This window comes from Galeopterus variegatus, unplaced genomic scaffold (assembly GCF_000696425.1).
Source record: "Galeopterus variegatus unplaced genomic scaffold, G_variegatus-3.0.2 Scaffold370, whole genome shotgun sequence".
Lineage (NCBI taxonomy): Eukaryota > Metazoa > Chordata > Mammalia > Dermoptera > Cynocephalidae > Galeopterus > Galeopterus variegatus.
The window spans coordinates 261,855-279,771 of record NW_007726481.1 but is presented as its reverse complement, the minus strand read 5'-3'; the positions used below and the strand labels follow the sequence as shown (position 1 = coordinate 279,771).

The following is a 17,917-nucleotide window of genomic DNA, read 5'->3' as shown; positions in this document are numbered from 1 at the left end:
TAAACAGAAGAGCAATTGCCATATGATAGCATTGAGTGTTTAGTCTCACAAACACTTTGGAACAAGGAGTATGATTTTCTTTTGTTTAGAAAGTCACTGTCCCACCTCTTACCACTTCACATAAAGCAGGCTTCCATCTTTCACTCTTGTGGCCCTCACTGCTTTACACAATCTGTTCTTTAAGGTACAAGCTTTTTCTAATCGAAAACATCACACTCAATAGCTTTTCTTTTCTTTTTCAAGTTGTCAAAGTTACTTTAAAATTCCTTTATCCTGGAGTTGAATTAATAAAATAGCCTTCTGTTAAAAAAAAAAAAATCTAGATAAAGTTGCTTCTAATTGCTGATTTTCCATCTTTGTCCTAATTGGAAACCTACCTGGATGCTGCTATGAAACAAGAGAATAAGCTCTGTATCCCTGAAACTTTGCCTCTTTTAGACCAAAAACTGACAATTAATACAAGTGTACTTCTCCTTACATAATGACTGTATTCTTGAAATAATATAAAAATGACATTTTTTAAGGCCAAATAATATTTTAGTTATTTTAGGAGAGGTGCTCAGTGCTATAAAGACATCTTTGGTGTATCTTTCTTCTCAAAATTGCTCTTCAAAGCTGAACTTAAAAAATAATAAAGACTATCAAAAAACTCTCAGAGCTGATAAACAAATTCAGTAAATTTGCAGGATACAAAATCAACATACAAAAGTAGCATTTTTATATTCCCACAAAGAACTAGCAGAAAAAGATACCAAGAAAGCAAGCCCATTTACAATAGCTACCCAAATAAACAAAACAAACAAAAAATCCCCAAAAAACCTAGGAATAAATTTAACCAAGGAGATGAAAGATCACTACAATGAGAACTACAAATCACTGCTGATGGAAATGAAAGAGGACACACAAAAAATAAGGACATCCCATGTTCATGGACTGGAACAATTAATATTGTGAAAATGTCCATACTTCCCAAAATAATCTACAGGTTCAATGCAATCCCCATCAAAAAATCAATGACATTCTTCATGGAAATAGAAAAAACAATCCTAACAGTTATATGGAACAACAAAAGACCCTAAAAAGCCAAAGCAATCCTGAGCAAAAATAAATAAATAAAACAAAGCCAAGGGCATTACACTATCTGACATCCAATCATGCTACAAAGCTATAGTAACCAAAACAGCATGGTACTGACATTAAAAAAAAAGACACACCAATGGAACGGAATAGAGAACCTAGAAATCAATCTACATACTTGCAGCCAACTGATCTTCCACAAAGTTACCAAGAACATACACTGGGGAAAGGATGGCCTCTTCAATAAATGGTCCTCGGAAAACTGGATATCTGTGTGTAGAGAATAAAACTAGACCTCTACCTCTAGCCATACACCAAAATCAACTCAAAATGGATTAAAGACATAAATATAAGACCTGAAACTATAAAACTCCTGGAAGAAAACATAGGGGAAACACTTCAGGATATAGGACTGGGCAAAGACTTTATGAATACAACCCCAAAAGCACAGGCAACAAAAGGAAAAATGAACAAATGGGATTATATCAAACTAAAAAGCTTCTGCACAGCAAAGGAAGCAATCAACAGTGAAAACCTACAGAATGGGAGAAAATATCTGTAAACTATATATTGAACAAGGGATTGATATACAGAATATACAAGCAACTCTAACAACTTAACAGTAAAAAAAAAAAAAAAAACGATTAAAAAATGTGCAAAGGAGCTGAATAGTCATTTCTCAAAGGAAGACATACAAATGACCAACAGGTACATGAAAAAAATGCTCAGAATCACTAATCATCAGGGAAATGCAAATCAAAACCACACTGAGATATTACCTCACCCCAGTTAGATTGGCGATTATCAAAAAGAGAGAATAACAAATGTTGGTGAGGATGTAGAGAAAGGTGAACTCTTCTACACTGTTGTTGGGACTGTAAATTAGTACAGCCATCATAGAAAACAGTATGGAGGTTTCTCAAACAACTACAGACAGAACTACCATACCACTACTGGGTATACACCCAAAGGAATGGAAATCATTAGGTTGTAGGGGCACCTGCACTCCCATGTTTATTGCAGCTCTATTTACAATAGCCAAGATATGAAACCAACCTAAATATCCATTGACAGATGAATGGATAAAGAAAATGAGATGTATATACACAAAGGAATACTACTCTGCCACAAAAAAAAATGAAATTCTGCCATTTGCAGCAACATGGATGAGCTTGGAGAAAATTATGTTAAGTGAAATAAGCCAGGCACAGAAAGAGAAATACCACATGTTCTCACTCATAAGTAGGAGCAAAGGAAGGAAGGAAGAAAAGAAAGAGAAGGAAAGAGAAAAAAACAATATGTTGAACTTTCAGAAGGATAGAACAGAAGTGTGGTTACCAGAAGTGGGGGAGGTGGTAGGAGGTTAGCAAGAAATTGGTTAATGGACACAAAGAATCATTACATTTTGTAATGATAATTAGAGCATTCCATATTGTACACAAATATTGATAGTCAACTCTGTACCAAACAAATATGTATAATCAATTAGGTTTCAATTAAATTTTTTTGTAGCATAAAAATAAAAATCAAGGGCCGGCCCGGTGGCGCACTGGAGAGTGCGCCGCTTGGGAGCGTGGCGGCGCTCCTGCCGAGGGTTCGGATCCCATGTGGAGACCGGTTCCCACTCACTGGCTGAGCGCGGTGCGGGCGCAACACGGAGGGTTGTGATCCCGTTGCCGGTACCCGGTACAGGCGTGACACCGAGGGTTGCGATCCCGTTACTGGTCAGTAAAAAAGACAAAAAGGAAAAAATAATAATAATTAAAAAATAAATAAATAAAAATCAACATTTTCATTACTATAGTACATTGTGATATGCTGTGTAACTTGGAGTTTAAGCGTATTAATTAGACAAATATTTTGTTTGCCTTAGAGTGACTGGTACTGTGAGGGAGACAAAAATGAATAATAGTGCTTCTCATATAACACAGCTGTAAGATGAGACCTATTCTCAAATAATAGTAATGACTACATGGAGGAAGTGACACTTCAAGCACATGGAAGCTATTTAGCAAAGTCTGTTCAAAGCAGCATATGACATACAGAATAATAGTACACTGTATATTAGAAAATTCATGCTGCTTATTTCTCCCTAGCTTCCATTCATTTGCTCAGCAGCAACTTATCAATTCCTGACTGTGGGCCAGACAAAAAGATGCATAAGTGATGGTGACTGATACAGAAGGAAGAGATCATGTAAATGTGGGGGGAGGCAAATATAAGCAAAAATATTAAGTTTAGCACATTGAGTTTAGTGTCATAAAAGCTTTGTACATACTAGCCTATGATTTTAATTGCTTTTTATCAGAGTTAATTTTCCCTAGAATGAGGTAATTTTGACGAGCAACTAAAAGAAAATGCATAGAGAAGGACCTAAGATACCAAATAGATAGGAGTAGAAAATATGTGGGTATTTGTGTTAAACAGTTCAGATAATAGTGACTAACTATTTTAGAAAACTTGTAATGAAAGGCTTAAGAACAGTCATTTGAGCTTGATTTTATAAACTGGAAGTGTGATGAAATAGAATTATTTGTTGCCTTCTCTAAAAAGTCACATTTTTATTTATACCAAATTGGACAATTTGACAAAAACTGTTTGAGGGCAACTGAGACCAAAAAGGATAATCCCCTCTATGTCCTTAGAATACCCACATTTATTTCTCTAGACTTAGATCTCATAAATGTCCAGTTGACTATATTCAGATGCCTACAGGCCTCCTGCACTTAAATTTCTTGCCTACACAGCATGCTTATCATCTGAAGTTGAACCCATCCTTTCCCCTCCTCCCAGTCCCCAATGGGTTTTTCTCTCCAACTGCTATGGGTTGAATGTGTCCCTCAAAGCTTCATGCCTTAGAAACCTAATCCCCACGGTGATAGTGTTAAGAAGGTGAAAAAGCCTGTTATTGTATTTGAAAAGTTAGGCCTTGAAGAAGTGCTTAGATTATGAGAGGACTGCACCCTCATTAATGCATTGATCCATTCACAGAGTAATGGGCATGGTTCTGATGGCTTTAAAAGCAGAGCAAGTGAGGAGGTTAACTCTCTCTTGCTCAAGCTATTCACCATGTGATGCCCTGTGTTGCTGTAGTCACCACCAAGAAGGCTCTCACCAGATGTGTTCTCTGGACTTTGGACTTCCCAGCCTCCAAAACTGAGGAAATAAATTTTCTCTGTTTAAAAATTACCCAGTTTCAGGTATTCTGTAATAAGCAACAAAAACTGACTAATACAACAACATTCCCTATCTCAGCCAATAGCATCAACATACCCAACATACCAGAATTGCCTAAGCCAGAGATCCAACCCTCTTTCATTAATTCCTCTTCCTAATGGTTATATCGTTAAGACACCTACATATCAGCCACTGAAGAAAGATCTTGTTTTATGGTCATCTGAGCAAAATCTAAGATGTATCAAGAATTTACACAAAGTTTAGTTGCATCGAGAATTAACAAGAACAAGAAACACATATTACTCAGTTCTAAGGTGGCACTCGTTAGTTCCCAGGCATTCACTGCAACTTGAGTTTACCTGATTACTTTGAACTAAGTTAATTATAAAATTAACTTACTTTAAATTGTAGTAAGATATATAGAATGATATTTGTGAGGGTTTAATCTACCAAGAAAGATATTATCTGAAAAGTTTGGGCACTTACTATTTAAGAACACACACGTGCTCCATTTCCTAATTTTAGTTCTTGTTTGAGTGATTTCACTGGTTTACTTTTTGAAAATTTGAACAGCAATATTCTCAATATTCAAGCAATGCCATGTGCTTGAACTTCTAATTTCTTAGTCCAGTGTGATGGTTAATTTTAGGTATCAACTTGAGTGGATGAAAGAATACCAAGAGAGCTGGTAAAGCATTCTCTCTGGGTCTGTTTGTGAAGGTGTTTCTAGAGGAGACGGGCCTGTGAGTCTCTGGACTGAGTGGGGAAGATCCACCCTTAATGTGGGCAGGCACCACTGAATTGGCTGGAGGTCCAGACAGAACAAAAATAAAAGAAGATGACTTCCTCTCTCCTTCCTGGAGCTGGGACACTCTCCTCTTGCCCCTGGATATCAGAACTACAGGATCTCCAGCCTTGGTACTCCAGGACATACACTTTCCCCCACCTGTCCCTGCATTCTCAGGCCTCCAGCCTCTAACTAGGAATTACACTGTCAGCTTCCCTGGTTCTGAGGCTTTCAGACTTGGGCTGAGCCCTGCTACATGCAACCCAAGGTCTCCAGCTTGCAGGCGGCCTGTCTTGGGACTTCTCAGCCTCCATAATCACATGAGCCAATTCCCCTAATAAATCTCCTCTCATACCTATCTATCCTATCTACCTATCTATCCTAATCTAATACAGATTTTGGCAAAAGAAGTGGTTCTAGAGGAAAAGAATTTAAAGGATGGGTTTTCTTAATTGGTTTTGGGGTCTCTGGAATTGGTTCTGTAATCTGATTAGACCTGAAAATGCTAAGGATTCTACTTCTAATAGTACAGAGAGCACCGATAATCCCTGGTGTGAACTTTTTAGAGAGATACAAAATACCCACATTTGATACTCCTAATCAACGACTTATAAGAACTTGATAACTCTGCATATAATACCTTTGAACATTTTTAGAAAACCAAAGAATGACATTGGTTGGTTACCAATGTCCAGCTCCTCATATGCAAATGTTTCAGCTTCACACACAGATGTTCCAGCTCCTCATAAATAGACTAAGAACTAGAATCTTCTCTCCTGTAGCCACAGGGCTGAAATCACTGATAATCAAACATGAGCCCTCATCATGCAATTGGTTGAACTACAATGAAAGTTGACCTTAGCCTCTCAGGGTGTCTATTGGGAGGGTATTGGTTGGGAAAGAATAGGATCCTGTAAGGTGGGATGGAGACATGTGGGAAGACTCTGATGATGCTGGGGACGTTTAGCTCCTGAATTCTGATAAGCTGTTTGCCAGCAGAAGTGACTTCCCCACCCCAGCATCAGAGGCATCCTCACCCACAGGGTTTTCCTCAGGACCCATCCCCATATCCAGTCTTTGCTTCTACATCTATAACTAGACTCGCGTCCCAGCAGGCCCCTAAATGTGTGGTACAAAGTGTGATCCATGAGGAGGTGTGCTACACTTCAACAGAACTGCTTGAGTTTTCTAATTTATACAAGCATAAATCCAGGGATCATGTGTGGGACTGGATATTAAGGGTGTGGGATTATGGTGAAAGAAACATAAAGTTGGATCGGGCTAAATTTATTGATATGGGCACACTAAGAAGAGATTTTTCATTTAATGTTATAGCTCAGGAAGTTAGGAAAGGTGCCAACAGTTTCACTGGTTTGCTGAAACATGGATCAAAGATGGCCCACAGTGAGGAAGCTGAAGATGCCCAATCTCCCTTGGTTTACAGTAGAGGAGGGGATTCAAAGACTTAGGGAAATTGGAATGCTAGAGTGAATTTGTCACGTAAAACCTAGCTATCTTTAACAAAGTAGAACTTGATTCTTCCCATTGGTCAACATAATGGAAAAGGCTCTATGGTGCCATTAAATGACAAATTATTTTTTATAGTAATGTACAATATCTGGATCTGAAGGCAAATTTATTCTTCCCATCCTTGTCCACAAATAAAAACTATCACCACTTAACTTGTTAAAATAAAAGTCAGCTGAAAGCAGATCTCACAGTTTGTATATTGAAGGTGGGTAAAAGAGCTCAAGTTCTTGAGAGTTCATTTTTGGGGGTAGGAAAGCTTTTTAGTCTCTTGGAAGGAGTTTGTTAGACAGAAACACCTCAGATCTTAATTTTAAATGATGGGGTGAACTCTAAGGATTTCTTTTTCCTTTTTTTTAAAGATGAACGATAAGGGGATCTTAACCCTTGACTTGGTGTTGTCAGTACCACGCTCTCCCAAGTGAGCCACAGGCCGGCCCTAGGATTTATCTTTCTTTTTCTCAAGAAAGTAAATGTTGAAGTTTATTTGTTTAATTCTGGAACATAATGACCCTCCACCGTTAAGGAAAAAAAAAAAAGAAGAAAGAAGAAAACAAGCAAGCATACACAAAGTAGCAGAGACACAGTTGTTCTTTTTGGATCACTGTATTAATCTCTGAAAGATGATAAATTCAAATCCTGTCCATTTCCCTCAAAGAGAAAAAAATTAAGCACTTTGTTGACCCTCCTCTGAATTATTTTAAGAAAAAATAAAATCTTTGATTACTATTTGTGAACATAGAAAGTAAATCTTTGACCACAAGTTAGTGAGAACTATTTTACAAATAATTTCACTTCAAGTACTCATACAGTAAGTAAATCAAGTATACAAACGAGGAATCCCTAAAGTAATTTGAAAACCTGTTCAACACATGGGGGTTATTTGGGATTTTCTGATTTATGTGGCTTTCAGGTAGATTTAAAAAATTCAAGAAATGTACACAATTTTAAAGAACTAGCTGTGATTTCAGGCTCTTCCCAAAAGTTTGATTTTACAGATTTCTTACTAACGTAAATTTTCCTCATCTTAATTTTAAGCATACGTTGAGTGATCTAAAGAGGTAAAACCTAAAGCATAGCTTAAATGATTAAACACTAAAAGTTCAAAGGGGGAAAAAACTTTATAACGCCTTTGTAATGTGAATGGTAAAGACGCCAAACATAGACCGGACGCACCCTGCTGTGATGGACAGCCATGTTTAAAGTGAAGGTAGCTGCGGTATAAAGCACAGAAGCCACCGTCCTTCTCTGGTGAGTCACAGCAGTAGTAACTTAAGGAGGCACTCCCCGTGGTAACGAAGTGGAAAGGCAGTTTTCTTTCTTTCATCAATGGGAAGCCTTCTGGAGGGGGAAAATGGTCAACAAAAACTCACCAGAGAAACTTAACAAATAGATTCACAAATTAAATCAGTTTAAGCCATACATTATACTCCTTTGTATTACCTGAACCAACGAGCAAGCCGGTCCATATAAAAAACATCGCTTTGACCTGCCTCTATTTCAAAGTAATCGCCTATCGCCTTACAGCTTTTTTGTTTTGTTTTCGGCGGCTGGGCGGTCTGGACCTTGGTGTTACCAGCGCCACCCTCTTACCAACTGAGCAAACCGGCCAGCTCCCCTTACAGCTCTCGAAATTCTCTAGACCCTTATCTCTCACAGTTCACCCTTAAGCCTCACAGTGCCTGGCACTTAGCTGAAGTTCAACAGATCTTGGGTGAACTAAAGAGAACAGACAAAAAAATCTTGTCAAGTTGCTGTCCTGGGGGTGGTGAGGAAAGGCGCAGGATAAGGGAATTTCAGTTCTTCCCACGGCGAGTGAAGGCCAGTATCACCTTCATCACCCCCATCGTGCCTGGGACAATGATCTGTGGGTGACGGAGTCCGTCGCGAGCTTGCAGTGCTTCCGCTTGTGCAGTCATCTCCTTCCCCTCCCACTCAAACAATACCTTGGCCGCCTGCCAAACTTTGAGCAGCCGGCGACTGTGGCTGTTTATGGCCCAGAATGGGTGCTGCGAGAGGGTTGGGCCGCTCTAAGTGGTAGCAGAGGCCCACAGGAAGAAAAGAGACCCAGCTTTAAAACACTCCCTTCCTCCGCCCCTCCCTTTTGTCCCAGACACCAAAACAAACGAGCTGATACACGTGTCCCTATGACTCTTGTTTACTATCAAGACTGCGCTGCGCACGCACCTCTGGGATATGTAGTCCAACCGGTTCCTCCGGCCTACGGTTTCTCAGAGCTAACGCGAAAAGCTGAGACTACGAACCCACAATCCATTTCGGGGGCAAAGTTTGGCTCGGGTCCCCGGAGTCTCGGCAGCCGTCCAATCCAAAGCACTTCCTCTAGTGATTGACACGCCGCCTTCTCCAGTAAACACAACACAAAAGTCAATACATGCCCGCCCCCCGAGGCGGAGCACGGTATCACCCAATGGAAAAGGCGAAGAATTGAATGGCAGTTCTACAGGCCAATAAAAGGACGAAAGAGATAGGCGGAGGCTCGGACCCCGGGGGGGTTGAGGGGAGGGGGAAGACGAAGCTTGAAAGACTTGGTAATGGCGACGGGTTTGGTAAGTAGGAAAGTTTCGGTTGAGGAGTAAGAGCAGCGGCGAGAGCAGTAACGCGCGCCGGGGAGGCCGACGTCAGTCGAAGAGCGGGTACGCGAGCTGCTGGTGGTGTTGTCGCTGCCAGGGCGGTCCACACCTGGGCTGACCGCACTCCTCGGCGGGTTTGTTGTCTTTCAGTTCGGGAAGGGGTGGGGGTGGGGGAGGGAGGGGCTGGAGCCTGAGGGGATCCGGCGGCCAGGGAGCTCGGGTCCGCGGTCCTCCTCGAAGAGCTATCCTTCAGGTGGGGGCAATTAGCCGTCCGAGTACTGCTCGCGGCGAACCCACCGGATCGGCGCCCCTCGGAAGCTCACCTGGACTTCACGGCTGCGGCGGCGGCGCAAGGCTGTCGGGGCCCGGGAGGAGAGCGCTCGGGACAGGGTTGCGCGGTGGGTGGCCGGGCCGGGTGCGATGATGGGGCGCGAGAGGGCGGGGGTAGGGGCCGACGCGGCGCCGGGGCTGCCCAGGAAAGTTTGACTTCAACTCCCCGCTTGTGGGCGGAGGGTCGGAGGTTTGCCAGGGGTAGGGAGCCGGCCGAGGGTGGGGGGCCTCAATGAGGCGCCGCCTCCTCCTGGACCGAGAGGGGCTCAGGCAGAGCTGGGAAGCTCGCGGAGTTGCTGGGCCCCGGGGCTCATTGTTACGCAGTTCGAATGAATGGGCTCCGCGGCGCATGCGCGGTGGGGCTGAGCCGAGGGGGAAAAACAAGCCTGGAGTCCAGGTTGCAGTCACATGATGGGGGGAGGGGAGGAGAACGCGATGAATGGCGAAAGAGGGTGGGGGGTGGACTTGGCGTGAACCGGGCGGCGCTGCTCTGTGTGACCCAGAGAGGAGGATTGGCAGGCGATTCCAGTCTCCGCCTTTAACCTATGCTGCTGCCGCAGGCAGATTGAAACAAAACAAAAAAGAATCCAGGCGAAGTCGACAGCCAAATTTTCGAGGCTTTAAACGCTGCTTGCTGTCTGGGGGGTTTCACTCTCGCTGTGCACTCCAGTGACTAGAGTTCATTCTTCGGGAGTTTTCAGCTAGAGTCGTTTGTAAAAGGGGCACTGACAGCAGAGCAATACTCAAAATATTTTGGCCCCGGGTGCCACGGATGCCCGGACCGGCGGAGGGATTAAAAAAGAGATACTTCCCAATACTGGGAAGCGATGGAGTCCTGCCAACAATTCCGACGAAGTGCTGTAGATTTATTTCCCTCTGAATAGCAGTAACGGATGAGTCCTAAGTGGTTTTGAAATTAAAGTTATCTTTTAAGAATTGAATAATTTAAACATTTGTAAATATTTTTCTGTTGTTTTCCTGTTGACAATGATCTAAATCCGTATTCATTCTACTTTTGACTTTTTTGTTGTTATTTGGGTTTTTTTGCTGTCGTGTTTTGCTTTAGGATCATCTGTTCGGTTTCCTTATTTAAACTTAATACTTGCTAGGTAGGCAGTATTTCACAAAGTTTTAAGAAAATTTGAATTATATTCAAAATAATTTAATCCACTCTTTAAGGTTTTTAAGCTATTTCATACTTTTGAGGAAGCCATTAACCACTCTAAAGCAAAATATTCTAACTTGACTAATAAAATATAGAGTGAAATTTTGATTTCTCTTTCTAGTTTCCATCTTGTTTAGTTTCATAAACTCAATTACCTTTTCTTTTTGCGTGGAAAATCCTCTGTTCACTTCTCAAACTCCTATTACATACGTTAGTTAAAAGGGTAACTTCTCCCAGGATTTCCCGCATACATGTATCCCAATCTTACATGCTTCATAGTGCATACCATTCAGACTTCAAACATAATACTGTCTCTTTAAGAGTTGTCTCCTCTACTATATTTTAACTTCTATACTCTTACTTAAATGACTTACTCCTCATTATCCAAGTGTCCGGTGAAGAAGGCATGTGGCATGGACTTAATGAAAGACTAAACTGCTATTATACCCTGAAGTTTCTTCAGGGTGAATTGCAAGCTCGTCTCTTGTATATCTGTTTGAAATGAAAATATCAGTACTTTTTTCCCAGCGTAAATTATCATAAGAAGTCACTACCATGTTAATGAGACAATGACAGGTATTTTATGGGCGTTTTCTTTTAAATATGAAAGCGAATCTTTCCTTAGAATAGAAAAATAAATCACAGCAAATTAAAAAATCTTTAAAGCTGACAAACAACTGTATATCACACAATTCAGGAAAAATGACACATCATAATTATCTTGTCTATTAAGTGCTGGACATTAGTGTATTCAAATTCTTTTCGATCTGCATTTATTTCATATTTCATATAATAATTTGTACTGTCGTTTCCTATAGAGAAAATAGAAAAATAATTTTTTCCCTCTAAGATGGTTGACTGAATTTTTTAGTTATGATAGTGGCTTAGAAAAGCTTTTTTTAACAAGTCGGTAACATGAAAATGTTTAGGATTACAATCAAGTTTAGGAAAATAAGTTTCATAATATGTATTTCAAGTTTTTTCATATAATGGCTCATCTTAAATACTATTTGAATTGACAGTATTCTTTTAAACGGTTTTGTGGATGGCTGCTTGTAGTGGTATTATGGATCTTATGTTCATCACTATTAGCATTTCATGTTGAACGAGCACGAAATTAGTAAGAACTTCTATAGATGTGATTGAGTCATGTTCAGCAAAGGCAAAGATGTGAGATGTATCTTTTTATACTTTTGACAGTTCTGATAGGTAGATAGGTGCTGGTCCCATTGACAGATAACAAAACTGAGGCATAGAGGTTCAATAGTTCAAGGCCATAAAGGTGGTAAGTGATATGCAGTAGCATATTTTAACAAAATCCCCTTTGGGGTTTTTGTTTTTGTTTTTGTTCTTACCATGGTAGCAAACTAGAGTTGTAGAAACATTTCTGTGAAATCTTTGAAGAAGTTTCATGGAAAATATTCTAAAAGAATGGCATTAAGGCCCTCCAACTGGTTTTTGGTGTAGAAAGTTGCATTTAGTATAGTTGGTTATGGAGATTTGATTTAGCTTGTAATTATGTAATCCATTTTAAATACCTCAATTCTTCCTGTCAGATATAAATTAATTGCAAATTACTTTCCCTTCACCCCCTTTTTCAAAACAATGTGAGTGTATATTCTGGGCTGGGTATGGAAGTCCTTCAAGATTAGGGGAGAGCATATCCTACGTGAAATCCATAATGACCATGGAAAGGTAAGTGTTCAGGGAAGAATAGGTACTTGAAAGCATTAATCTAATCTCTTGCTATATACCTTTTGTCTGTTTTTTCCTTAGTTCTCCTCATAAAGAAAATGGTCCCATTCAGTCATCAGAGTTGTGTTTTCCTTATCCATAATAATATTTTGTTCACAGAGCTGTTTTGAGTTTTAAATAAAATTAGATGAAGTATGTGGGAAGGTGTTGCTTTGCCCTCCACAGATTTGTCACACCACTTCCCCTGGGTGATGGAGCTGCAAAGGATTACTCAAAGCCCATCTCTTCTGAGCAGGAAGAGACATAGGTGGGGTTATAGTTTAACAATATAGGCTGGTAACTCTCAGTGAAACAAGCCAAATGACATTCCATAAGAGAATTTAAGTGATCCACCAACAAAAGCTTGATCTCAGCCAATATTCCTTTCTTACAGCAATTTCTCAGTATCTTTACATATCAATTAGTAACTAGTCTGTCTTTGAGCCAGCAGCCTTGCTGTGTTAGAATTCTTTATCTTACATCAGAGACTTTATAGCCTGAGGAAAATCTCCTGTCCTTTGTAAGGTTAATATTTGAAACTGCAAGGCTTCGGAATACCAGGCCCTGCGAAGTTCATTTGCTTTATGAATCCTCTACAGGAAGGTATATGTAGGTAGGTAGGCACTTTGTAAAATCGTGCTTGTTTCCTTCTTTTTTATTCATTGAGACTTAGCTATTTCCAGTCCTTCCTTTCTCTCTTCCTCTTTCTAAGATTTTGTGGGAATTAGTTCAGAAAGGTTGCCTAACAAAAGCAATAGGGCCTTCCAATAAAATAAAATTTGTAATATTGAACATGACATTTCAAAGTCCAGCTGCTGGAGAATATTACTCTTCCCTTTGACAATCACTGTTCAGTGAAGAGATGACATGTGCAAGTTAACTAAAATACAAGGCAAGCTGTGTTGAATCCTCCAATACCAAAGCAGTATACAAGAGAGCATGAACAATAGGGTTAGTTCTACCAGGATATAATTGAAAGAGGAACTTGTTTATCAAAATGAATATCTAATTGGCATAATGTATGTAGGAGAGTACTTTTGAGTAGGACTCCCTGGTATTCCTTTACTGTATCAGAGGCCTTGCTTTCTTCCCCTAAAATAGTTTGACAGAAGAATAAGGGACAGTCCTCACTCATAAATGGGAGCTAAGAGAGAAAGAAGGATGGAAAGAAAGACCACGGTGGTGTGTGGAACTCTCAGATGGGAGAAAGCATACATAGGGTTTTGGGGTGGGCGGGGGCGGGGAGGAGAAGGGAGTTCAGGGATCAATTGGGTGGGGGACTTGGGGAATAACTGCAATTTTCAGTAACGAGCATTTTGATACTATTATCTGACCATCGTATCCTGGGTGCAGGTGGTGAAGGTCTGCTTTGTACGCCATGAATATTCATAATAAAATTTTATTTTATTTTATTTTATTTATTTATTTATTTATTTAAAGATAACCGGTAAGGGGATCTTAACCCTTGACTTGGTGTTGTCAGCACCACGCTCACCCAGTGAGCAACCGGCCATCCCTATATGGGATCTGAACCTGTGGCCTTGGTGTTATCAGCACCGCACTCTCCCGAGTGAGCCACAGGCCGGCCCATTCATAATAAAATTTTTTTAAAAAAGAGACAGAAAACTTGTATTTGTACTAGGGTACTTCAAAAAGTTCATGGAGCTGGCCAGTTATTTCAGTTGGTTAGAGCATGGTACAGATAGATAACAAGGTCTGGAGGTCGATCACTGTACTAGCCAGCCAGAAAAAAATAAAAAGGAAAAAAGAACAAACAAATTCATGGAAAGATTCATATTATCTTTTAATTCTACTTTTTGAAGTACCATTGTATATGGTTTTAAATTTTTTTTTTTTTTTTTGTCTTTTGTCTTTTTCCGTGTCCGGCAACGGATCGCAACCCTCAGTGTTGCCCCCGTACCGGACCGGGGACCGGCAACGGGATTGCACCCCTCGGTGTTGCTCCCGCGCCTCGCTCAGCCAGTGAGCGGGAACCGGTCTGTATGTGGGATCCGAACCCTCGGGTGGGAGCGCCGCAGCGCTTCCCAAGCGGCGCACTTATCCAGTGCGCCACCGGGCCGGCCCCTATGGTTTTAAATTTTTTTTTTTTTTTGTCTTTTGTCTTTTTCCGTGTCCGGCAACGGATCGCAACCCTCAGTGTTGCCCCCGTACCGGACCGGGGACCGGCAACGGGATTGCACCCCTCGGTGTTGCTCCCGCGCCTCGCTCAGCCAGTGAGCGGGAACCGGTCTGTATGTGGGATCCGAACCCTCGGGTGGGAGCGCCGCAGCGCTTCCCAAGCGGCGCACTTATCCAGTGCGCCACCGGGCCGGCCCCTATGGTTTTAAATTTTGTTTTCATGTACTTATTTAATACTTATGATAGCCTTGTGAGATAGATAAGTAGAGGTACTGTGAGGCTGAGGTTAAGCAACCTGCCCCAAGTTACTTGGCCAGCAAGAATGAAACTCAAGTCTGTTGTCTTTAAGTTTAGATAGCCTTTTACTTTTCATTATGTTTACATTAGCAAAACCTTACATATCTCAAGACCAAACTTTTGATAGCCTTGAGCAATGAGAGGTGCACACACATAGAACTCAAGTTCAATTGATATTTATTTGGTCCCTTTTCTTATTTGTAGGTAGCTGTTTTGAAATGAAAATGTTTTTTCCAGCTTCATTTAAGGAATGTTGTGATGGGATGATGGTAGGTGAATAAGACAAGGTGCTCAAGAAATGATAGAAGTTGCAAGGAGATGTTAGTGTGTTGTAAATGATGAATGTTGGACACTGCAGGACCTACTAATGGGAAAGAGAAATATCTAGCTGGGAAGAATGAGGAAACCAGAGAGCTCTGCAGAGGGAGGGGAAAGACCAGATAAAGTGCAGATGTGCTTCTGTGGATCTCAAGAACTGCCCTGTTCATACACAAAGGATAGCTCTTAAGATATGTGTAGTACAACCTCTGAAATTCATAATAAAGGTAAAAAATGGGAAAGTTTTCAAGTTTCAAACTGCAGCTGGGGTTGACTTTGTAGCTAACATCTGTATATAAAGCATAATAGAGGTGTTTATAGAAATTTTGAGTCATCAAGATAGGTTAATTATGTTCTGTATACTTAAGATGTGGGAAAGTTTCTATGGAAAGAGTTAAAATCTGCTATCTAAACTGTTAATATTAGCTGTTTAAAGAACTCACGTAGTATGGCTAGTTCCTCTTGTCTTAGGAGTTAATAAATAAGGAATCTACATTGATATACCAATTACCTTTCCTTTTCTGAGAACTCTTGCAGAGGAAGCTGGAGACAGGTGGTTTGTAATAGAAATTGGGAATGTGATTTTTATTTTATAATACACCCTCCCTTAAATATGTTCCAGATGTTTCTGCATATGCATATAGTGTTTTAGTATGATTTGTATAGACTCAAAGAGAATGTTTTAAGGTATAGTTCTTTAATGGTTCTCCATTGTCTCATAATTGCTAATAATACTAGCCACTCTACATACATTAAAGGTTTACTTTGTGTTAGGCACTATTGTAAGTATTTTACATATCTCACTGGGTTTTTACAACAACCTGTGAGGTAGGAGCTTTTATTATTGTACAAACAAGGTATGAAGACTTTTCAGGGCACATAGCTAGTAAGTGGCAAATCTGGTATATAAACTCAGTCAACCTGATTTCAGAGTCCTTACTCTTCTTCAGAAACCCACCCCAAAATCCAATTTTCCTAAACTAGAATTGAAGATTCTGATTCTAAACTACCTTTCCATGTAGTGTCTTTATAGCCTTAGTATTCGTGACTGCACAACCCACAAGGCCATCCTACTTTCTGATGATACTGTATTCTATGTTTTTCTGTTCTTCAGTACTTTGCCGGCTCTGTGAGTTTGCTCAAGTAAGTTTCTCATTGGTAGATGCCTTCCTTTTTTTACCCATTCACAGCCAAGTTCTGCTCTGTTGAACTATGGTCGTTTGCTTGTATCTTAACACTAAAGCATAGATTTCTTCAGATTCATGATTAATTGTTCATTGTTGAGATTCAACATTGTAACTCTTATAATGCCTTGTACATAGGATGTATTAAATAAATGTGTGTATGTATATATATAGTTTTTGGCGGCTGGCCTATACAGGCATCTGAACCCTTGACCTTGGTCTTATCAGCTCCATGCTCTAACCAGGCGAGCTAACTAGCCAGACTATTTTTTTATTAAAAAGGAATTTAGCATGATTTTTAGCCCAGTGGTTCTCAACAGCCTATACCTGGGGTTCTTTTGAAAATAAACAAATATAAACCAGTGAACAAGGCTGTACCCCAAACCTAATAAACCAGATCCTCTGAGGGTGAGGCCTGGGCATCATTTTGTTTAAAGCAAACATAGGATTCTGTGTGGCACAAGGGTTGAATTAATCACTGATTAAACTAAATTTGCTTGGTTTTTTTTTTTTTTTTTTTTTTTTCAGGGAGAAGGTGGAGGCTCAGAATCAGGATTTGGTACTTGAGAAATAGATTTGTGTTACTAACCACATTTCCTTTAGCCACCAATTTTGGGGGAAATCATTATATCCCAGCAGATTTGCTGTAGCTGTATACTAAGACTGATTAATCAGTACATTGTACTAAACTGAAGAAGTGTTAATTTCTTTTGAATGCCTCAAACATCTTTTAGGTAGATAAACTGTTAATTGCCTAAAGTAATGGCATAATACATGACTTTTATTGAGATCTGTTCGATGACTTGTCATAATATTTCCCAGAGAGGAAACTGCTGAAACCTTGTAATGGTAACTGTTTCCAATAACTATTCTATTTAGGACATTAAAAACCCAAAGTATATGTAATATTGCCTAATGTCAGTGTGGGGATAAAAAAATTTAAAAAGAGGTCATTTTACATTTTTTTCTCTTTGTTTCAGTTCATCTTCTCAACTACTCTAGGAGGAGAGTAGGGCAGGTTCACAGTTTACAGATGAAGATGTTGAGTTAATGAGAAGCTCAGTCATTTAGGTCATATGCTTAGTAAGTGATCAAGCTATATCTAAACCTGTTTCCTTACATCTACCCCAGTGCCCTTTTCACTACACCAGAATACATCTTACAATCAGTATTGAGCAAGGCTCTAAAGCAATGCCCAGGATAAGGGTCATTTCTGAGGGGTGCAGGCAGAAAGCATCCAAAATAGAATATTAGAAATTAAGGCAATGTGCAGTTTGGCCAGATGTGTCAAGATTCTTAAGAGGATGTTTAATTGCCGTCCATATACTAATTTGTATCTAGGAATCTAAAATAATTAGATGTAAGCAAATACCTTTTTATATGAAAATATAAATCCAGGGCTGAGCCCGTGGCGCACTCGGGAGAGTGCGGCGCTGGGACGCGGGTTCGGATCCTATATAGGGATGACCGGTGCGCTCACAGCGCTCACTGGCTGAGCGCGGTGCGGCCAGTCTCAAAAAGGACAAAAAAAAAAAAAAAAAAAAAAAATCCAGTGTTGTTTATAGAGGAGAGAGAAAACTGGGAATAACAT

At 40.2% G+C, this 17,917-nt stretch overlaps 1 protein-coding gene across 4 annotated transcripts in view; it reads left to right on the top strand.

The window, feature by feature from the left end:
* The first annotated feature begins 8,803 nt into the window (after nucleotides 1–8,803).
* Nucleotides 8,804–17,917, top strand: part of HBP1 (HMG-box transcription factor 1) — a 32,739-nt gene continuing 23,625 nt past the window's right edge. Inside the window, exon 1 of one of the 4 annotated variants that reach the window (XM_008568050.1) lies at nucleotides 8,804–9,135. In XM_008568050.1, coding sequence (XP_008566272.1) covers nucleotides 9,121–9,135 — 15 coding nt within the window. In that variant the 5' untranslated portion in view covers nucleotides 8,804–9,120. Of the gene's footprint in view, nucleotides 9,294–17,917 lie in introns of all 4 variants that reach the window. The other 3 variants (XM_008568051.1, XM_008568052.1, XM_008568053.1) reach the window with 3 other exon arrangements.